This window comes from Diabrotica virgifera, chromosome 3, assembly GCF_917563875.1.
Source record: "Diabrotica virgifera virgifera chromosome 3, PGI_DIABVI_V3a".
Lineage (NCBI taxonomy): Eukaryota > Metazoa > Arthropoda > Insecta > Coleoptera > Chrysomelidae > Diabrotica > Diabrotica virgifera.
The window spans coordinates 131986066-132010894 of NC_065445.1; the positions used below are offsets into that span (position 1 = coordinate 131986066).

The following is a 24829-nucleotide window of genomic DNA, read 5'->3' on the forward strand; positions in this document are numbered from 1 at the left end:
TTATCAATATCTACTACAAATAGTAACAAAGTTATGATTTAAAATAAATAAACAAAAAAAAAACAATGAAAAAAACAAAAAGAAGTTAATCGTTAAATAATTTATGATAGTTCTTTCTCAACATTCACTGTTTATCGTCAAAGTTCCAGTTCACAGCTCCTCGAAAAAAATAATCTTTGGTCAGATTTCTAATTTCCAGACACCAGACCAAAGTGTCTTGACTACTTTTAAAATATTGGAACAAACACACCTGATTTCTCCTTGGTAATACTGCTTGCTATGATTGCGTCTCGTCGTCGTCGTCGTCACTGCCAAAACAGCCGTCGTATTTGCCTAACAGCGTCGTCTACACTGTACTAGCCTGCTACTCCACCAACACAACCATTCACCAACAGTTCACAAAGTCCGGAAGTCACCAATAGTTTAAGAAAGTCCGAAAATCACCAACAGTTTCTACGTTTCCCCACAGTCATAAACAGTTTTCAAAAATTACGTCACGTCACCTGAGCCGATTTTTAATTACACGTCACTTTACGGTATTTCGCGAACTTTACGAAGTAAATTGTCTTTCTTAGATCCCGGTTGAGCCCCCAAGATGTAGATTTTCCTTAAAGACAATCGTAATAAAAGTCCGTTTGATGTTTAACAGTTTTAATTAATAAAATAGATGACTAAATTATTGTTACTATTAAATTAACGAAATGTAAAAGTGCTTGTGTAATTTGCGACCAAAATCTTACGTGTTCTTATTCTTACAAAAGGGAAAGGTATTTATAGAATAATTTGCGTCTAATAAATATAATACCCGTCTAAGTATTATCCCTAAGAACAGATCCGTCGCGAAAACAGTCTCTACCTTCCCCTCTACATGCTTAAAATCCGAAACTATTAAAATTCTACTGCAATAAATTTCGATCTATATTAGTAATAAAATTTGGTTCAATCTAAAGTTAAAAGTAGTCCGCTACCGTCGCCGTAATCCCCAATTTGATCTGCACATCTGGGCCAACATCCATATGTGTGAGATCCTTATCCCGTTCTCGTACCAATAATTAAGAAAAATGATATACAGGGGAATTTAAAATATAAGGTAAACTATTTACAAATCCTACATTATTATGTCATTATTTTTTAAATTTTCTGTTCAAATAAATTTGAGATGTTGCGTGTACTTGCAAAACCACAAATATTTACTGTTGGTCCACATCGTCCTTTTTGGAAGATGATTATAAAAGTCTTAAAAATGGTCTTATCTCTTTCGTTTGAGCGAGTCTACCACTTTCTGAAAAAATTTAGAGTGCAGATTGGACGCGCTTTCACGTCCAGCGTTGTCGGACTAACGAAACACGGCTGTAAAGTCGGACAACAGATCGACAATCTTTATTAATTAAATGTAAGTAATTTAAATTGAAAATTAAGAGTTTTGTAATAACAAATCTACCGCCTTAGAGTGACATCTTGCGGTTGTCGGATCCTACGATTTTGTTATTACAAAACTGTTTCTTCTTTTTCTTCTTCCTTCTTGTATGTAGGCTTTAAAGCCTGTTTCTTCTCCAATATAAGCCTCCTAAATTGTTTAAATTATTGCACCATCTTTTTCTTGGTCTGCCAATACTTCTTCGTCCATTTGGTGACTTATCTCGTGCTATTCGTACTATTCTATCCTCTGCCATTCTACTAATGGATTCGTTCCACTCCTGGTTCCGTTTTGTCACTCATCCATTTTTGTCTTCTACATTGCACGATCTTCTTATGTTTTCGCTTCTCTCCCTATCCAACAGACTTTTTCCTGATATTCGCCAAGTATTTTCATCTCTGTTGTTTCTAGTAGTCGTCTTTTTTAGATGTGTCAATTCTTGTCTCCGCGCGCCGTGTATGTCAATATACTTAGGTCTAATTGCTGCTAAATAGATTCTTGCTTTTGTGTCTTGTCTTAGGTGTTTGTTCTTCCAGATTGTTTCATTAAGATATCCCGCCGCTTAACTTGTCTTTAAGCTTTGTTGTCGTACTTCCTCTTCAACATCTCCGTACCTGGTTATATATATTCCCAGATATCTAAACATTGCTTCCTGCTTTATTATTTTCCCATCAATTTCGATTTTACATCGTAGTGGGTATTTAGATGTTGTCATACATTTGTTTTATTTGCTGATATTATCATATTGTATTTCTTGGCTGTTGTATTGAACATGTGTGTTAATCTTTGGAGATCATCTTCTGTCTCGGCGATTAATGCGGCGTCGTCTGCATAACATAATATTTGGATTTCTTTGTTCCCCATTCTGTAACCATGATCTTTACATACTGCTTCTATTATTTCGTCCGTCATTATATTAAAGAGCAGTGGGAATAATGAGTGACCTTGTCTGACTCCGCTTTGTACTGGTATAAACTGTGTTAGTTTTCCATGTATCTTTGCTTGTATTCGATTATGGAAGTAGATGTTTTCGATGGTTTGTAAAATATTGATTGGTATGTTTTTTCTATACAGTAAGTGTTAGACGTCTTCGACTTATACGCAATCGAAAGCCTTTGTCAGGTCTATTGTCGAGTTGCAGGGTTGGCATGTCGAGTTGGAAGGAACCGTGTCGAGTTGGGTTCTCTAGGGACGGAAGGGGGAGCCAACTGTTGGACCTTAGGAAAACACTGACTCTAAACTTATAACTTTATTTACAGTTAAACATCCATTAACGTAAGGTTACTAAGATGTTGTTTCGCGGGGTAGTCCTTCAGACACCCATCTCGCACGACTGCTAACTAGCATAATAACGATCTTAATCGTAACATGAATAATAATAATACTATAATACCAATATTAATCCCTCTGTGGGCTATTTATATCTTCTTATAATTTGGACTTTGAAAGTAAACGATACGTGAGTCTCCGCGAGGTTACACAAACAAACTCCGTCAATTAACCTTCGTTTTGTTTGCAATTGTAGAAACAACATCTTTTGTAACGACCTAATTACTTAAATTGTATACATTTTTTAGATACATATTATATTATACAGTAAGGGTTTTTTCCCTTACTGTACACTATAAAACATAGATATGCTGGTTTATTGTACTCGATAGCCAATATTAGTTTTTGTATAAATTTTGTCATCTCTAGGGTTATACTTTCTCCTCCGTATTTTAGAAGCTCGTTAGTTATTCCGTCTGGTCCTGGTGACTTCCTATTTTTGAGTGAATTTATGGCTATCTCTACTTCCTGAAAACTGATTTCTATTTCGTGTCTTAATCCAGGTACGTTATTGTGTTGATTATTATTTTCGTTTCCTTTAAACAGTTCCGTCAAATATCTTTTCCATTCGTTTGCTGGTATGTTATTGTATTCCTTCAATTCTGCCATTTCTTTCCACAGTGATTCTACATTGAATTTTTCCTCGACGATTTCCTGTAGAAAATGTTTTGGGGTTATTTTCATTCCATTCTTGTGTTCACTCGCTGCGTCTGCCGAGTTTAAAGTTCAAATATCTAGAATCTGTTTTGGGTGGACTTTTCCATTAGTGACTATGAAATCAATTATCGATTTGTGCCCCCTGGAGTTTTCAAAAGTATTTGTACTGAAGCTGATGGTTAAAAAATTTATTATTGATTCTCAGTTCGTTAAAGCATAGAGATTAGCCATGAGTTCTCCATTTGCGTTGATCGGGCTTTTATTGAATATTTGTTTTCCTCCTGGAACTATTTCATTTCCGATTCGTGCATTTAAGTCATCCATAAGAATTAAGGGTTCTTCATGAGGTATACCTATTTCATCCAGGATTGTTTGCAACTGTTCGTAGAACGCCTCTCGTTCCTAGTTACGTTTGCAGTCTTCGGAGTTATAGATAGATATGACATTTAATTTTTGGTAGTCCATTGTGATGTTCATATGTATTATTCTTTCGGAGATATAGTAGGGGAGCTAAGTATGCTAAATGTGCAATGACTCGAGCGCTTTGGGGACCTCTTGGGTTGTGATTATTAGGTTCTAAAACCAAAAAAAGTTAAGTAAATTTTCCATTTTAGTGGGGACTTCCCATTTTTTAATTTAATTTTCCATTTCCAACAATCGTTTTTTGCGATTGTAGCGCCATCTATCCACAATTCGAAAAAATGTTTCGAATAAAAGTTGCTTATTTTTATGCAAAGAATAGAATTCTGCAATAAAAATTGGGGCACCCATTTAAGATTTTTAAGTAACCCCCCACCCCACCTCCGTGGGGGTCGTGTTTGGTACCATTTTTTCAAAAATATTGAATAGGTATACTTTGAAGTTTTTCGGTCTGATGTTTATTTTGCGAAATATCGCGGGATTTGTATTTAAAAGTTTAAATTTACCCCCACCCCTCTCCGTGGGGAGTCATGTTTGGTATCTTTCGATAGATTTTTGAAAAATATTGAACACGTAGTTTTTAGTTTTTCGATCTGACGTTTATTTCGCGAAATATTCGCTTTTTTTTGTAAAACTTTTTGACTCACCCATTTCCGTACGCCTCAAATCATCAGATTTTTGAAATATACACTATTTTGCATGTACTTTTTTTTATTTAATTTGATGGCTTTGGTAAAGACCAATTAGCCAGAAAATGTTTACATTTAAGCATAATTTTAACTATTTATAATGGGAAATAAGCCACAATTAACCGATTAGCCACAATTAGCCGATTAACCTCAAAATCCATCACATGTTTACATTTAACAAGAGCATATATTTTTAATAATTTGGTGTTTTTAACTCTTATACTTGTTTATAAGAGGTGTGAATGTTTAGTGTATGTTGTGTTTAAGCTGTATAATTGTTAGGAAGCTCCGAAATCGTAGTTAGTTTATTTATTTCAAGTGTTCAAAATCAATCTAACCTAAAATGTCAACACATGTTTCACCTGCAATCAAATCTGTGTTTTCAAGGAGCCAAAAAATTCTACTGATGTATTTGGGTACCCATGTGACTTCTGTAAACAAATTTTATGCAGGAAATGTTCGGGAATAAGTTCCACAGAACTTAGGACCATTGTATTGAGTAGCCGAGTAATGCCTTACATATGCAAGTTATGTGTTCCTAAAATAAGTGATACTATGCAACTTTTAGACCGTGTCACTGTTCTGGAGGATGAAATGGCTGAACTAAAAAGTAAGACATGAAAAGTATTAAAACATGCTTTGCCTCAAGCCTTGAAGACATTAAATCTCTTGTAAAGACGGAAATCGAAGGATTAAAGGCCACCCCTCCTATGTCTGCAACTCATAATGCTAACCCAACTGCACAGGATGAAGTTATTCTCGAGTGGCAAGAACGCCAAACAAGGTCGAAAAATCTTATGATCTTCAATGTGCCTGAAGGTGAGGACAGACAACAGGTAGAAGGTATAATTGCACAGGTAACAAACACTCCTCCAAAAGTAGTACATTTATCAAGAATGGGCAAACCCAACAGGAATCAAGCCCGGGCTTTGAAGGTAGTGCTTAATTCAGCAGATGATGTTCTCCACATTGTGAAAAATCGTTCCAAACTTAAGGAGAAAGAAGTTTTTGTAAACTTCGATCTCACCTCTAAACAACGAGAATGCGAAAAAAAGTTATTGCAAGAACTAAATGATCGTAGAGCGAAAGGCGAACAAGTGAGTATCAGATATCGAAAAGGTACCCCATTTATTTTTGCACGAAAAAACTAATTGAGGGGCCTTCCTTATCAAGTTCTCATTCCAGAATTCACCGGAATATGGATATCTTTTATCAAAATGTTCGAGGACTTAGGACCAAACTGAATGTTCTTCGTAGTAATGTTATCTCTAACAATAATTCAGTAATTGTGCTAAGTGAGACATGGCTTACAGAAGAAATCTCTGATGTTGAGCTTGGGCTGTTTGAATATAATATATACAGAAGGGACCGTAATGCAACTACCAGTGATGCTTCAAGGCGAGGTGGTGTGTTGATAGCTGTCGCTAAGAATATCCCTGCTCAATTGGTGGAGTCAAGCCCCGGCCTGGAGCAATTATTTGTTCAAATTGGCACTGGTTCTAATAAAACCGTTATAGGATGTGTATATATTCCACCAAGATCATCTCCAGAAAAATACCAACTTTTCAGTAACAATATTGACAGCCTCTCTGAGAAGTACCAATGCCCAATGCTCTTACTTGGAGATTTTAACTTGCCGAAGGCCTCATGGACATTTGACCAGTTCTGTTCTCATGCCATCTACTCTCCAGATACTTTGCACCAGGATGCCGAATCAATTGAGGTGATGTCAAACTTATGTGCTTTTCACAATTTGTACCAACTTATCAATGTTCCCAACCATTTGGGCAAAACCCTGGACCTGGTTTTTGGTTCGAATGCCCTTTCAGTAGTTGTGACTTTGGCAGATGATGCTCTGGTCCCTGAGGATAGTTACCATCCACCCCTGAATGTAACATTAAGAATATCAGATAGTCATACTTAATGTAGTTAATGCAACCAAGGATGAATATTATTATGACTTCAAGTTAGCAGACTTTAATTTGTTAAATAGCTATCTTGAAGAGGTTAATTGGGACATGATATTATTAAAACATTCTATCAATGACATGCTTAATATTTTTTATGATGTTCTTTACACAGTTATACACATGGTAGTACCACAAAAAAAAGTGTCTCAAGGATACTTTCCAAGATGGTTCTCTCAAGAATTAAAAAATGTTATTATTTTAAAAAAGCAAGCACACAAAGCGTTTAAAGAATCTGGGAGTAGGTATGATTATATTACTTTTTCAAGATTAAGATCACAATGTAAAGTTCTATCTAAAACTTGTTACAATGAATTTGTGTCCAGCTCGGAAAATGCTATTGTCAATGAGAGTAATGTGAAAAAATTCTGGTCCTATGTCAACTCACAACGAAAATCTAATGATTTACCATCTGAAATGTTTTACAACGAGGTGAGTTGCCAACTGGGGCCTGATCTTCCAAATCTATTTGCAGATTATTTTAAAACTGTTTACTCAACAAAAGTTTGTCAGGCGGTTGAATCTTTATCTTTTAATGATATCAGCATAAATGATCTTCAAATCAGTATTTCAACAATTTATGAGGAGACTTGTAATCTAAAAACCAACAAGAGTCCAGGGCCAGATGGAATACCCCCCATTATTCTAAAATCATGTAGTTTCGTACTTTCTCGTCCTCTCTATATGATATTTAACTCTTCTTTGAAGTCTGGTTATTTTCCTGAGTTTTGGAAGACTAGCTTCTTAACCCCCATACACAAATCAGGGAATAAAGCTGATGTGTGCAATTATAGGCCAGTTTGCAATTTAAATGTAATTCCAAAACTATTTGAAAAAATAGTAACAAAATATCTTACATCAGTGTTATCATTAACAATAATACCCCAGTAGTATGGATTTCTAAATGGAAGGTCTACTGAGCTTAATTTACTAGTTTACAGTGAGTTTCTGTCAGGTGTCTTGGATGGTGGTGGTGAGGTACACAGTATATACACCGACTTTTCTAAGGCATTTGACAGGGTAAATCATACAATTTTATTGGATAAGCTGAGTATAGCAGGTTTGGGTGGTAGTTTGTTGAGCTGGATCGGCAGCTATTTGTCTGATAGATCTCAAATAGTAAAGGTCAAAGGCTTTAAATCTAAGGAGATAAAAGTACCTTCTGGTGTGCCTCAAGGATCTCATTTGGGACCCTTGTTATTTAACATCTTTATAAATGACATCCAGAGTTGCTTTCAATATTCCGAATTTCTATGTTTTGCTGATGACCTAAAATGCTTCAAAACTGTCTCTTCTACCACTGATTGTATCAACTTGCAGTCAGATTTGTCCAGACTTGTGGACTGGTGTGAAAAAAATTGCATGGATTTAAACCCAAAAAAATGCCTCACCATGTATTTCTCTAAAAGGCGTATCCCCTTGGCTTTTCCCTATGCAATTTCTAACACCATCTTGATCAATATGTCAGCTACTAAGGATCTTGGAGTCTTATTTGACAATACTCTATCCTTCAGATTTCATGTCGCAGAGATTGTTTCTAGAGCCCTTAAAATGGTTGGCTTTGTCAAGAGATGTACAAGAGATTTCACAAATCTCTCAGCAATCCGCCTATTGTATTGTTCATTGGTCAGACCCCTATTGGAGTATGCTTCTTCAGTCTGGAATCCCCTCTATACATGCCATGTACACAAATTAGAACAAGTGCAAAGAAGATTTTTGCGGTATTTGGCCTTTAAGGCTGGTGTGGATCCCCCTGACAACTACCATTACAACTATGATTCACTTCACACGAGATTTTCTCTCCCTCCTCTTCAGATTCGCAGGCAATGTAGGGACTTACAGAATCTATACAAAATTTTTAATGGTATTGCTGATTGCCCAGATCTACTGTACTGTATTGGTTTGGCAGTGCCGTCAAGGAATACTAGATTTCACCTCATGTTTCAACAACCTTTATGTAGAACTAATGTAAAATTTAATAGTTTTAGTTCAAGGTCTGTAAGGACAGCCAATAACTTATCTCCGAACATTGATTTCAGTATAAGTCAACGACGCTTTGTGTGCTTTATTAAGGATTTAGCGCTTGGGGAAGAACACTAATTTATAAATTTATAAGTATATTTATGGATAGCTAGGTGATTTAGTGTTAAGTGTCCAAATAATATTTGTCAATTTATTACCTGTGATAATGTCTGTGTAATGTTACCATTTTGTGATTGTAATTACGTATATTTACATATTTTTATAATTTATTTTGAGGTTTAATGTATATTTTAGCTCTTAAATTATTCTGTAATAATGGGTAAGGCCCGTAAATAAATAAATAAACAATATTATTAAAAAATGATTTTTATTATTAATATTTTTAATAATATTGTGGCTTATTTCCCATTATAAATAGTTAAAATTGTAAAAATGCCACAAGAAAATAGCTTCAGAACAACTTTAAGCATAATATTACATAACCAGAATATATGATATAACTATAAAACATTTACATATATTTAACTAACTTAATAAAAATCTATTATATCTAGATATATATGCACACACATACGTACACATAAAATATACAGAGTCTGTAATTTGGAATAAATTCAATATCTCAAATACTAATTGTTTTCTAGAAAAATGCTCAGACCCGTCGATTAGTATTTCAAATTTTCCTTTTTGGCATACAATAATAGTGTAAACAGGGTGTCCCAATTCAGAGATATGACGTCATCGTTGATTATCTTAAATGGCAATACTGTCATTTTGATAGCTCTTTTGATAGGGTGTGTAAAGTTATACATAACTGCAAAATTTTAAATTTTTATTTCCTACCATTTACAAAATAATAAAAAATAACAAAGTTATGTCTGTAATTTGGAATAAATTCAATAATTAAAATACTTAGTGTTTTTTTTTTGAAAAATGCTCAGACCCGTCGATTAGTATTTCTAATTGTCATTTTTGACATACAACAATAATGTATACAGGGTGTCCGAATTTAGAGATATGGCGTCATCGTTGATTTTCTTAAATGGCAACACTGTCATTTTGATAGCTATTTTGATAGGGTGTGTAAAGTTATACACAACTGCAAAATTTAAAATGTTTATTCCCTACCATACAAGATACTAAAAAATAACAAAATTATGAAAAACAAATAATCAAATAATAATTGAATTTAATTATTTCAATTAAGCAAATACTCATAATGTTGCCCTCAATTATTGTCAAATTGTCAATGGGCAACTTTATGAGCATTTGCTTATTTGAAATAATTAAATTCAATTATTATTTGAGATTACTTGTTTTTCATAACTTTGTTATTTTTTATTATCTTGTAAATGGTAGGGAATACAAATTTGAAATTTTGCAGTTGTGTATAACTCTACACACCCTATCAAATTAGCTATCAAAATGACAGTGTTGCCATTTCAGAAAATCAACGATGCCGTCATATCTCTAAATTGGGATACCCTGTATACATTATTATTGTATGTCAAAAATGACAATTTGAAATACTAATCCACGGGTCTGAGCATTTTTCAAAAAAGCAATTAGTATTTTAATTATTGCATTTATTCCAAACTACAGACATAACTTTATTATGTTATTTTAAATTTTCTATTATCTTGTTAATGGTAGAGAATTAAAATTTGATATTTTAGAGTTGTGTATAACTTTACACACCCTATCAAAATAGCTATCAAAATGACAGTGTTGCAATTTAAGATAATCAACAATGACGTCATATCTCTAAATTTGTACACCCTGTATACATTATTATTGTATGTCAAAAAGGACAATTTGAAATAGTAATCGACGGGTCTGGGAATTTTCCAAAAAAACAATTAGTATTTGAGATATTGAATTTATTCCAAATTACAGACTCTCTCTGTATAAACACATACATACTTACATACACATACATACAGAGAGCACGTAAAGGTTGGAATAAATTAATTTTCTCGAGAATGGACAATTTTGGAAAAAAATCCCGAAAGAGGTCAATTTTTATTTTTAAATTACGACTTTTTGTCATACATATCATACTAGTGACGTCACCCATCTGGGCGTGATGACGTCATCGATTATTTTTTTAAATGGAAATAGGGGTCGTGTGATAGCTCATTTGAAAGGTAATTTAATTCTCTATGCAGTAATATAAACATTTACATAATTATTTATATAGGGTGTCCAAAAGACATTGTTTTGAATTAAATTTATTGACATAAAAAGAAGGATGAATGTAATTTATTTAGTTCAAAATACATTTTACTGTTCTCAGAAAACAGAAAAAATGTTTATTTGGAAAATAATCCTTCCTTTTCGCTTAAATCAAATGTTCAAACTGTTAAGAGGAAGGTGGGTGGCGGCTTTAATATTGAGTTTACGCAAAAAACAATATTTATTTGTCAAATAAACATTATTTCCTGTTTTTTCTGACAGCAGTAAAATGTACTTTAAGTTAAATATATTACACAAATTCTTCTTTTTGTCAATAAATTTAATTCAAAAAAATTTTTTTTTGACACCCTGTATAAATAATTAGTTAATGTTTATATTACTGAATAGAGAATTGAACTACCTTGCAAATATGCTATCACACGACTCCTATTCTCATTTAAAAAAATTATAGATGACTTCATCACGTACAGATGGGTGACGTCACTAGTATGATACATATGTCAAAAAGTCGCAATTTGAAAATAAAAATTGACCTGTTTTGGGATTTTTTACCAAAATCGTCCATTCTCGAGAAAATGAATTTATTCCAACCTTTACGTGCTCACTGTATAAACAATAAACACACATAAATATTTTTCTAATTAAAAAAATCTTCCTTCTTCACGATTACACAGGTTGTCCAGAAACTCTATCGACAAACGAAGACAGGAGATTCCTCAGATAATTTTAAGACAATTTAACCCAATTCGCCTTGTCCGAAAATGCTAGTGAGCTAGAGCTCTTTGAAGATGGCGTCTTGTAATTAGTTTTTCTTAAATCTCTTTAGAACGGTTCTAGTTAGAAAAACGAAAATTGGTACGCATATTTATCTTCCAGAGATTAATCGATTACATCTATTGCGAATTTCTAGTAGCGGTCATAGGCGTCCGTTTTGGGTTGGGCTACGGTTATTTTATCGCATAATTTTTTTGTCTTTAATTTTTAAGCATTTTTGACTATGGATTATTAAATTCTGAGGTATTCTACTACTAAAAGATACTCTTGATTTAAGTCGGTAAGACACACCATTTTCTAGAAAAATCGATTTGAAAATTTTTCGTTTCTTGAATTTGAAAAAAAGTTGAAAAATGTTTTAAAAAAACGGTGTATTTTACCAACTTAAAGCAAGGGTAACTTTTAGTACTGAAATACCTCATAATTTAATAATCTAGCGTCAAAAAAACTTAAAAATTAAAGATAAAAAAGTTATGCGATAAAATAACCGTTGACCTATCCAAAACGGACGCATATGACCGGTACTAGAAATTCGCAATTAATGAAATCGATTTTATCTCTGGAATATAAATAAACACACCAGTTTTCGTTTTTCTAAATAGTTTTTTGATTTTTTTTATGCAAATTCACAAAACGAAAAATTTTCAAATTGATTTTTCTAGAAAACGGTGTATCCTATCGACTTAAAGCAAGTGTACCTTTTAGTACTAGAATACTTTACAATTTAATAATCCAGAGTCAAAAATGGTTAAAAGTTTAGCTTCTGGAGGTATTTAAGAAAAACTAATTACAAGAGGCCATCTTCAAATAGCTTTGGCTCCCTTAGGAAGCATTTTCGGACTGAGTGAATTGGGTTAACTTGTTTTAAAATTATCAGTAGTAATTGAACAAGAGCTCTAAAATTATTGAATTTTTCCCGAGTGTCACTTTGACAGTTTTAATTTCAAGAGCCGAAGGCGAGTAAAATTATTTCAAAGTGTCACGAGGGCAAAAATTCTATATTAATTTTAGAGATCGAGTGAAATTTGTTGCGATTATTTCATGAATAAAACTGCTCAGAACCAACATTTTATTGTAATTTATTTATGTAAATACAAATTAGTTCAATTAAACACACAGTTGTTATAAATATTTCACGGTTGAAAGTCATCACTTTTATAATTTTTAAAACATTAATTGTCATTAATGTCACTGAATGTATTTTTTCGTAGCAACGAAGGGCATCTGACGTAATATACTTGACAACGGGAAATTATCAAAAATTATCGATTTAATTTAGATTTCTGTAGCTTTCTATTGGTCAGAATCTCCTATGAATAAAATAATCTGAGTAATCTCTTGTCTTCGTTTGTCGGTAGAGTTTCTGGACACCCTGTGTTTCAAAATGTTATGAAAACTGCAGGAAATATGAAAACTGAGTTGTAAAAAAAAGAATTTAAAATTATGTTTCCACAAGCTTTGCACAATATCGCTTACCTGGAAATCGGTGATGTTTAGGATATGGTAAACTTGTAGATCCAATGGGTGACTCAATTCTGGACTCCTTCCATGGAATTCGCGATGAACGTGGGACGCGGACGACGGTACCGTCAAAGATCACGAAAGGGAGTACCTTTTTCGTTGAAAGCTTGAAGCGAAGTTACAGTAGTGGTACCTTGTCCTAAAGGTACTTAACGCATGTCCAGTTTGATACATGCGTACTTAAAGCGATATGCTTTAAACTTGTGGATAATTTAATTGATATGAAGCATTTATTTAAATTAGAAGACACACAAGGTTATTCTGCATCATCTTTACAGGGGGCAGACAAAAGTAATTAAATATAATTATTAAATTATCCAAATTTATTCTACCCGAAATAAATAAATGAATGCTAAAATTAATATAAAAAAAAGAAATAAGGATTCCCGAACATTCACCCCGCCAAAACGAATGTTTTCAAAGTAAGAGAGAAAGAAAAAAAATAAAACTAAAGTTAAACTTAATTAAAAAAGGCAGTTACATTGCCTAATTGCCTGGAAGAGGACAAATCTTGACCACCGGTCGTTGCATCGTGCCGCGAGAAGTTTTGACTTCGACAACGCGAATTACATCATCCTGTCGCGGAAATACGTTAACAATACGACCAAGTTCCCATTGCAAAGGAGCTTGCTGCTCATTCTTAATAACTACCAGATCTCCTTTAGAAACCGGAGGAGACTGTTTAGTCCACTTGTGTCTTTGTTGAAGAGTGTTAATATACTCTAAAGACCAACGTTTCCAGAAATCGCTTTGGATACGTCGCAGTAGCTGCCAACGACTTAGTTTGTTAAGACTTAAATGCTCTAAATTGGGTTCAGGAATCGGATTATTTAACGATTCGAAAATCAGAAAATGTCCAGGCGTAAGTGGCTGCAGATCATTAGGATCTGAGCTAATGGGACACAAGGGATGAGAATTTAGAATAGCCTCGACTTGTGTTAGAACTGTATAGAATTCTTCAAAGGTTAAAATTTGATTTCCCATAACTCGGTAAAAATATGATTTAAATGACTTGACGCCAGCCTCGGCCAATCCATTCAAATGCGGAGAACCGGGAGGATTAAAATTCCAAGAAATGTCTAATTTTTGTGCTGTAATTTGAGCAAGTTCTATTAATTGATTATTAGCACCCTTAAAATTAGTGCCTTGATCACTTACAATATGATTGCATCTACCCCTTCGGGCAATGAAACGTCTAAAAGCTGCTAAGAATGACTCTGAACTAAGATCAGATGTGGCCTCCAAATAAATGGCCTTAGTAGCGGTACAAACAAATAAACAGACATAACCCTTAAAAGTTTTTGCTCCTCTATGTTTGCTCATTAAAAACGAAAATGGACCAGCGAAATCAATGCAAACTGATGAGAATGCCTTTAACTGAGAAACGCGGAACAAGGGTAAATCAGCCATATACGGATTATATGACTTGGGTTTAGAATGAAAACAGTAATACATCTAGATAAACATTTATAAATTGCTGCTTTAGGGGATAAGATCCAATATTGTTGAAGCAACAAGTATTGCAAAGTCTTTAAACCAGGATGAAAATATGAGTTGTGAACTGATTCTATTATCAATTCTGTCAGTCTGTGTGTTTTGGGTAAAAGGATAGGATGTTTAATGTCATAACTAAAAGAAGATCTTTTAAGCAGACCACCAACTCTAAGTAAACCATCTGGGTCCACAAATGGGGCCAATTTACGAAAAGGTTTTGGCAGTAACTGATTTTGATTAATCTTAAGAAAAATATCAGAAAAAACATCCAGCTGAACATATCGAATGATCGGTATAAGTGAAGAATTTATTTCCTGAGGAGTAAGGATTTTGTTTTCGTTGAGTCTTTGTTTAGACCTAGAATTTTTTATAAACCTTATAACATAAGCTAAAATTCTTTGAATTTTAAGCAAAGAAGACAATCGGTTAAGTAAATTAAATAGAAAATTATCACTATTAACTGTCACCGCAAGTGCAACTTGTTTTTCCTCTTTTTGGATCTCTATTGATAAATCAGAGTAAGATTCAGTTGTAGGCTGACAGGGCCAAGTGGTTCTAGGCATAGAAAGAAAAGGAGGGCCTGACCACCACATAGAAGTATTTAGAAGTTGAAGCGGACTTTGACCACGACTTGCATAATCGGCAGGATTCTGTGAAGACGCCACATGATGCCAACTAGAATTAGGGACAGTTTCTTGTATATGACTTACTCTGTTAGCTATAAAAGTCTTCCATCGACTTGGTGAAGAAGACAACCAAGCCAAAGTTATCATAGAATCTGACCACGCATATACAGCGTCAAACATTATGAAGCCCTCATAACTCCTTTGAACAAAATTAATTAAGTTAGTCAGAAGAACTGCTGCCAAAAGCTCTAAACGAGCAATAGACTGGGTCTTTAATGGAGCAACCTTGCACTTAGCGCTAACCAAAAAGGTTTTGATATTACCAGTGATTTCTTCAATTCGAAAGTAAACCACACTAGCATAACCTACTTGAGAGGCGTCACAAAAGCCATGTAACTCGATGCGAGATATGGCTTTAGAACCCAAATAACGAGCAATTTTAATATCAGCGAGATTTGGTAATTCCGTTTTGAATTTTGTCCAAATTTCGGTAATCTCGTCGGATAAGATTTCATCCCAAGGGACCTTGAGCTCCCACAATCTTTGTAGCAGACGTTTTGCAAGCAGAAGACAGGGTGAAATAAATCCGAGAGGATCAAAAATCCTACTAATTTCAGACAAAATGTGTCTCTTGGTACAAGAGCGATCAAAAGGGACATAGGAATAGGAAAATATGTCTGATGACGGATCCCATTTTAATCCCAACAGTTTGATGAATGAAGGTTCGTCCTTATCAAAACTATAAGATGAGTTCTGACAATCGGAAGCATAAAGATGAGTAATTAGATCAGGGTGATTACTAGCCCATTTTCCAAGTTCAAAAATTCCTCTTTTCATAACTGCGATTAAGTCAGATTGAAGAGTCAAGGCTGAGGGAATATCATTAGCTCCCAGTAAACTATCGTCCATATAAAATTGAGTTCTTAAAGCTTTAGCTACATGAGGATAATTATTTTCTTCAGAAGCTGTGAGTTCATACAAGGTACGTAGTGCCAAATATGGTGAAGAAGATATACCATATGTCACAGTGCGTAAATGATACTCTTGAAGAGGTTCGGATAGGGAGAAACGCCATAGAATACGTTGATAGTCCCAATAGTCGGCAATCACATTAATTTGTCTGTACATTTGCTTAATTTCGCAAACAAAGACATAGGCATAAAATCGAAATCTAAGTAAAAGACTAGCAATGTCCTTCTGAAGCTTTGGACCTACAAGTAAGGTGTCATTTAGAGATACACCGTTTATGTCACGCAAACTTGCATCAAAGACTACCCTTATTTTAGATACAATCTCGAATTCGGAAATTTGTTCCTTAAATATTGCATGATGGGCTATATAATAGGCCAAAGGAGAATGGTTATGCTCTGTAGGAACGAGAGACATGTGACCCTTATCTAAATAATCTTGCATAAAATTACAATATTTTGTGCGTAAATCAGGATTTTTTCTAAAACGATTTTCAAGCATCGAAAAACGTCGATGGGCTTGAGAATAAGTATTAAGAAATTTAGGTTTTTCTTGACGAAAAGTAACGGGACAAAAAATCGACCTGTAGAATCTCTGACAGTTAAAGACATATATTTCTTCACATTTTTTATCTTCCGAGGATAAAGGTAAGGATTTAGAAATCTCCTCAAGCTCCCAAAATTTTCTTAATTGCGTGTCGATATTTGTTTCAAGAGACATATGACAATTAACAAGAGTATTTATAGAAGAATCATTAGGGAGGCAATTTACTTTACCTTGAAGAACGTATCCAAAAACAGTTTCTAATGCCACTGGTTGATTTGGATTTCCAAAAATTCTACCCGATTTTAAAATAACCGAAGTGAGTTCTGCACCAACTAACATGTCTATAGGACCAGGTATGTGGAACTTAGGATCTGCCAATTTTAAAGTTTGAAGATGTGTCAACTCAGAAGGATTAATTAGGAATTTTGGCTGATTTGAACATACTTTAGGAAGAACAATGGCTTCAAATGAAAATGTTGGATCGATTTGTCCACACGGTTTCATTGTGCACTGCACTATACCACTGTTTGCAGCCAATGATATTCCATTGAGACCTTCAACAGGAATTGAAAAATTTCTTTTTGAAAGGCCAAGACGTTGAACACAAGATTCAGAAATAAAATTCGCCATAGAACCTGTATCAAGAAGAATTCGTATTGTGGTAAAGTTACCTCGAATATCCTTTACTTCCACTTCACAGGTTGACAATAAAATAGTTGATTGAGGAAGTGATAAGGTGCTTGTAATACAGTTAAAATTGATGTAAGTATTTACAAGGGTATTGGTAATCGAAGAACTAGTAGACGGGTTGCAACCCACTGACGGACCAACAGAGGGGTTGGAAGAAGTAACCTGAACGTTTGAATTCTGCTCAGAAGCTGTATCGTTTGATTTTTTATCAAAGTGCAATGTTGTATGATGGGGGAATTTGCAAACACGACATTTATGAGATGACCCACAATTCCTCATAGAGTGTGGCGAAACTAAACAATTAACGCAAAGTTTGTGTTGTTTAGCAATAGAAAACCTCTCTTGAGGGGATTTAGAAAGAAATATTCCACACTTATATAAGGCATGAGGCGAAGAACATAAGATGCACTTAGACTGCTCAACTGAATTTGGACTGGATTCCACCAGAATACTAGATACGTGTTTTTTATTGTTCACCTTTGGATTGTGAGATGACGAAGCAATATACTGAACAGACTCCAGTGCGATGCATTGTCTATCTAAAAACGACATTAATTGCCTATAAGTTGGCAATTCCTGGCTAAGGCTATGTTCCAGTTCAAAATTGGTTCTGGTTTCTGAATCTAATTTATTAAGAAGCATGTTAAATAGCAAAAAATCCCAATGATCTACAGGCAACTTCATTACCCTGAGAGCAGCAACATTTTCTGAAAAGACACTTAATAATTTTCTTAGTTCAAAAGAATTTGCCTTTGAAATTGAGGGAGCATTAAAAATTTCATTATAATAGTGGCTAGCTAAGATACGTGTATTTTTATATCTTTTTTCCAGCTTTTCGTATGCTACAGTATAATTGCCCTCAGTAAGAGGAATGCCTTTGATTAAAGCTAGGGGTTCATTACCCAAAGAAGTAAGCAGATACTGAAACTTTTCAACATTAGATATGTCAGGATTATTGTGGATTAGACTGTTAAAGACATCAAAATAAAAACAATAAATGCTGTATAAAAGGTATATTTAAAAAACCCTCAAAAGGGCCACATCAATTCACATAACTAGTTTTCGACTGGTTTACCAGTCATCATCAGTGCTTACCTAAAATGAATATAACCTGATAAAAAGGGCAAAGATGTTGAAATTTTGACTAGGGTTAAAAAAATATTAGGTTATACTCACGTGCAATGTACATGTTAGCCACCAAAATGCTATTTTACAAAAATATGTGGGTCAAAGCCCATTTCAAGTAGTCCGTTAAGGAAACATAAGTATAAAAAGCTACCTTAAGCCTTGATGTTTAAAATATAATTTAATTTGCCCTAGGTAACATCTGAAACTTGGATGTGACTTGTTCACATGTTGGAAGTTTGACGGCAAGTGAAATTGAAATGGTTAGGAACCTCGGAACGATGACAAGACAAACGACAGTTCCACAGGTAGTTTTTAACATAACCTGTCATATTTAAGAATAAGGTATAAATATTATTGAAATTAGAAATGATGTAACAACACACCCAATGTGGAAATTATCATGTAAAATTCATTAAACTAGTTGTTGTAGTAAAATGGATTCTCGTATACTGTAAGTGGAACTAGTTAGGCAAACCACATTACACAAAAGGTTAGTATTCATCAAAATAAGTAGGAAAATCTTTATAAGAACCTTCGAAACGCATCAAGGAAAGCTTTGGAAGGTTTACGATACTTCTACGGTTAGAAGAATTAGAATTATCTACAGTAGACATGTTTGCCGCTTGAGAAGATGAGTCATTTAACAAAAAATCATGTTTTAGTGATAAAACTCCATAAAAGGCTTTATCAGCATTTAATCTCATCTCATCATAGGAAGAAAATTCATCATCATTGATTAATGAAATGACAGTGTTATGATTACTTTGAAATTCATTATAAGTGCCAGCAATAGCATTGGCTCTAGCAAGAAATTCAGGCTTTAAAGACTCATCTTTCGAAACCTTAAGACGGCATTCGTAAGTTTCCTGTAATCGTTTAAAAGCGGTAGTACGCTTTAAGTTGGCTTTTGTTAATTTATCAGGCATGTTAGAAAGTTAATTTAACAAATTAGTATTCTAATAAAATTTACTTAAATTTGATTGATTTGTATTCTAAATAGCGAATAAAAAATTTATTAATCAAAGACACAAGTGGTTTAAATAATAAACGTAATTCAAATAATAATTGTTTTGTTATAAATAAGCGAACAACAGCAAGTAACTTTATTTATGAAAATCAAAATAAAAATAAACAAGAAAACCTAATTAACGTAAACCCATCAAATTAACCGATAATAATAATTAGCCACAGGTTTAGAAAAGCAAAAACTAGAAACCGATGTACCGTTCAATTTCTCGATTCAAAAATATGTGCGAGAATTTACTTTAGGTATCGTATTGTAAAGTTTTTAAAAGTTACAAAAAAGTGACTGTTAATAAAAAGCCTATAACGTTTGTCGTTTATAGAAGCTTACAAGGTTTAAAAATGACGCAAAATAAGCTTATATCGTGTATAATTAATCGAAGTCAAAGATCACGAAAGGGAGTACCTTTTTCGTTAAAAGCTTGAAGCGAAGTCACAGTAGTGGTACCTTGTCCTAAAGGTACTTAACGCATGTCCAGTTTGATACATGCGTACTTAAAGCGATATGCTTTACGCTTGTGGATAATTTAATTGATATGAAGCATTTATTTAAATTAGAAGACACACAAGGTTATTCTGCATCATCTTTACAGGGGGCAGACAAAAGTAACTAAATATAATTATTAAATTATCCAAACTTATTCTACCCGAAATAAATAAATGAATGCTTAAATTAATATAAAATAAAGAAATAAGGATTCCCGAACACCCTGTATAGTGGATAAATTATTAATTTGGTAAAAGGTAATGTGTATAATTTTCTGTTTTGTGTTATAAAATGGAATTATTTGCAGAATTGCTAACGAAGACATTGTTAGCAATTTACAATTGCATTTTGCACCTCTTGGTGTGATTATATAAATAATACAGTATATTAATATTCTTATTGAAAATTATAAATTGTTATAATTGTTATTAATTACTTCACTATAAAATTTATCTGTGCTTTTACTATTTAATGGACAATCAAGTATAATGTGTGTTAAGTCTCCCAGTTCACCACATAAGCATAAGGAATTATCAACTAAACCAATTTTACATTTATAACTTGGTGACATTGCTTGATTTGTTCTTATTCTGTTAATAGTAATAATAAAATTCTTGTTGTTTTTCTTTGTGGAACCATCTTAGCCTTGGGATTTGAACTTGACATGATTTATAATTTAATCCTGTTTGTTTTCTGTCATACAGATCTTGCCATTTATTTTTTAGTTGAATTTTAAATATGGCATTCATGCATGTACTTAACTTACCTTATCTTAATCTGACAATTTCCAGTATTTTTAAGAATAGATTTTTTTTTCGGGCCCCCCTTAACGAACTCCCCTATGTTAAGAACCAATATATGGTAGAGGTACATCTGCAGGGTACCAGGTTTCTCCCTATATGATAATCTGACGTGCTCGAGTAACTGCAAAAATCCCCGCTTGGGCTTCCCTACCAATATAATGGCAGTTACTATGTTATCTTTAAATGTTTTATGAACAAGTATACCTACGCTTGCTCGTGCTCGTACTTCTTTCTTCACTCCACTATGTGCTAAAATATATTGGTTATAGTCTCTTTGCCCTTGACTTTTCATCTTGGTTTCTTGTATTGCACAAATGTGTGTTTTTATTTATCAGTCCTTCTATTACCTCTTGGTCTTTGTTGTTCAATTGAAAGTACTTATATTTAATTAATAAACATTTTCGATCTCTTGTCCGACAAATTTACAGCTGCGTTTCGTTAGTCCGACAACGTAAATGACTCGGGACGCAGAAACGCGTCTAACCTGCACTCTGAATTTTTTCAGAAAGTGGTAGACTCGCTCAAACAAAGTATTTAAAACCATTTTTAAGACTTTTGTAATCATGTTCCAAAAAGGTCGATGTAGGTACTGTGGACCATATAATTAATTAATAGTTAGTAATATTGATATAATTAATTTGATTTTATTTTATTATTCAACAGTATCCATAATTCAAAATGAAGACTACCGAAATCATTTAGCCCAGTGTGCGACATGGCTTAGAAAAAATCTAAAAGAATAAGATCCGAACGTAATCAAGACAAGTCTTTGACATTTGGATTGAAAAGTGTTTGTATATGTATATTTAATAAAAAATAAAAAAACTTCTGGTGTTTATATTATACCTGTTTATAAAATAAATGTAAGTCCTTAAAGATACAGCTTAAACAAGCTGAAAATGCGAGCATTATCATAACGAAAACTTTGTTTAGGTATTTACGTATTTAAATTCATGATATGGAAAATTACGTTGGGTGGGAGGTTCTGAATTGGAAACTTGCCGCAATTACATCATGAAAGGGAGAAGAAGTGATTTCAGACAGCTGTTCGAATCTTAGACAAGGAAAGAGAGAGGACGAGTAATCCTATGAGCAAAAGTGAAGCCAAACCGTCACCAGAGATTTTGATCATCGACGTATCTTTGGGGTATTGTTATGCATTGAGTATTTAAAATGAAAACATGAAATGTATTTAAAATGAAGAATTTGTGTACGGTAAATGTTTTATTAAGTTGCTCATATTACGTACATATGTTTCAATACATACATATGTCTTTATTACGAATTTTAGATGAGGATTTACTTTATTTTTTATGAAATTTTAACCTTCAACGAAAACCCACCACTGGAAACCCATTGTTATATTTGACGTGACCGCCATGTTTTTGGTGACAAACAAACCAAAAACTGGCTCCACTTTTGGAACATGTGTATTAAATGAGTGTTACCCGTCCACTCTCTTTCCTTGTCTAAGGTTCGAATAGTGACAGTCGAATGGTTGTTTGTGTTTAAAATTAATGTATCCACATATACTAGGATATTTTAATAATTGGATAAGCTTTATAATCATTTATTGAAACCCAAATACAAACTTATATTTTAACAGATAATATTTTTAATGGTTGACATTAACCTTGACAGTTGACATCCCGTCTGTCTCACGGGTATGTTCGGTTTAGTAATACATAGTTAAACACCTTCCCCTCAAAGGTCCATTCTATGGGGGGGTTTGATTAGACGACCTGATTTTGAGCTGTTGGTCCTTTTGGGGCTAAGATTGTTTGAAGTATTTATAGATGTTTTTGGGGGCTTAATAATTCCTAAGTTGGCAGTACTGTGAGGATCGTGATGGTGGTCATGATTCTGTTTATTTTTTGTTATGTCACTGCCATTTGGGTGTGTGTTTACATTGTTCTGTTTATGTAAATTATTTTGTTTATGTCTTACGACAATGTTTTGCTTTTGGGCATATAGATTATCGGCTTGAGCTAAGTCAGGGTAAAACTCAGGTTCTAGTAGCAGCTCACTAGCTTGGGATTTTGTTATCGAGTGTTTCATTTGGTTTGTATTGCGCCTAACTATTCTATTGTTATACTCTTTTCTGACCCAGTATGATCTTGGTTCCTTAGCTTTTTCAATAACCACTGCTTTGTGCCATATTTCATCCCTTCTACTTTTCACTACTACCTTATCACCCTTTTTAAACTCAGTTACTGCTTTACGTGCTGTTTTATCATAATGTATTTTCACCTTCCCTTGTTGTTTGCACAGCAATCCATATGTTGTTTTCTGTATCTGAGGTTCTAATTGTTTACTAGTTATGGGTAGTTGAGTCCGTAAAGTCCTGCTTTGAAGAATCTGGGCCGGAGAGGCATGCAGTGCAATTATTCCTGTATTGTTATATTCCATTACAGATTCACGAAAATCAGTGTTTGTTTCTACACTTTTCCTTAATATTTGTTTTGAGATGCTGAGAGCCTTTTCTGCAAGGCCATTACTTTGGTGCCACTCTGGAGTACATGTTGCAATAGTTATATCTTTTTCACGGTAATAATTCAAACATTTCTGTGACACAAAGGGTAAGTTGTCAGCAATTAAAAACTGTGGGTATCCAAATTTACTGAACAGATCTTGGAATGCACTGATTACAGAATTTGAAGTCTTATCTTTTAAAATGGCAAGATCTATCCAATGGGAAAGATAGTCTATAGTTACAAGATAGTATTTAGCTCCGAACTCCACTATATCAGAGGCAACTTTATTAAATCGTAACTTAGGTACAGAATGAGGTAACATGGGTTCCTTGAAATTCTTGGGTAAGTACTTTTCACATGTCCTACATTCTTTTATGAATGTTGTGATGTTGTCGTTAAGGTGGGGCCAATAAAATATTTTTCTTGCCTTATTTATGGTTTTGCTTATACCTAGGTGTCCTTTATGCATTATTGTCATGTAATTCTTTCTCAGAGCTGTAGGAACTATAATTTTGTCCTCAAGGAAGACTATACCAGCTTCAACGAAGATGCTATCTTTTAGCTTATAGTATGGTCTGCAATTTGCTGGTAGCATATTCTCTTTTGGCCATCTATTGAAGTAGTAGTCAAAAATTTTTGAAAGTGTTTCATCCTTACTCGTGAATTCTCTTAATTCAGATCGTTTCTCAATACTCATTGGTAGATGTTTGCTCACAGAATGTACCATTTCAATCATTTCAGGGTCGTTTTCCTGCACTTTTAAACTAGCACGTGACAACATGTCTGCGAAATGGATATTTTTACCTGAAACATATAATGTATTCAAGGAATACTTCAGAAGTTTCAACCTCAATCGTTGTAATCTCACAGATCCCATTTTACATATAGGTTTTGCCATAATAGATATAATTGGTTTATGGTCTGTCTGTACATCAACAATAGATTTATAAATGAAATCATGGAACTTTTGGGTGCCATAATGAATTGATAAAAGTTCTTTCTCTGTTTGGCTGTAGTTCACTTCGTGATCATTCATATTTCGAGAAGCGCAAGCTACCAGTTTTAAAATTTTATTCTCATGTTCTTGGAACATACAGCAACCTAATCCATTCTTGGAGGCATCACATTGTAGTATAATCTTCCTCTTTGGGTCAAATGGCGTTAATGCAGGAGATTTAGTAATTATTTCTTTTAAGTTTTCAAAACACTTTTGTTGTAATGGGAGCCATTTAAATTCTACGTCAGATTTTAAAAGTTCACATAAAGGTTTAATATGCTCTGCCATGTTCGGGATGTATTTTCTAACATAATTAAAGCTTCCAATTATTCTTTGAAGTTCAGTTTTGTCTTTTGGTCTTTCCAATTTACAAAGAGATTCAACCCTATCTGGGTCTATTTCCATACCTTTCTCTGAGAATACTTGTCCCATAAATTTTACTTGCCTCTGGCAGTATTGAAATTTTTCTTTATTGAATTTGGCACCGGTTTCTTTGGCTCTTTTTATCACTTGTGCAACTGCTTTATCATGTTCCTCTTTATCTCGGCCAACTACTATCATGTCGTCATGTAAGATCTGAACATTTTCTAAGTCTCCAAAATTTCTTTCAACTTGTTCCTGGAATAAGTCTTGGGAGTT

At 33.8% G+C, this 24829-nt stretch overlaps 1 protein-coding gene across 1 annotated transcript in view; it reads left to right on the plus strand.

Moving 5' to 3' along the window:
- The window catches only part of LOC114341112 (glutamyl aminopeptidase), a 256934-nt gene extending 235412 nt beyond the window's left edge, over nt 1-21522 (plus strand). The window contains exon 13 of the mRNA XM_050645538.1: nt 21383-21522. Coding sequence (XP_050501495.1) covers nt 21383-21462 — 80 coding nt within the window. The 3' untranslated portion in view covers nt 21463-21522. The remainder of the gene's footprint in view (nt 1-21382) is intronic.
- Nucleotides 21523-24829: the final 3307 nt, after the last annotated feature.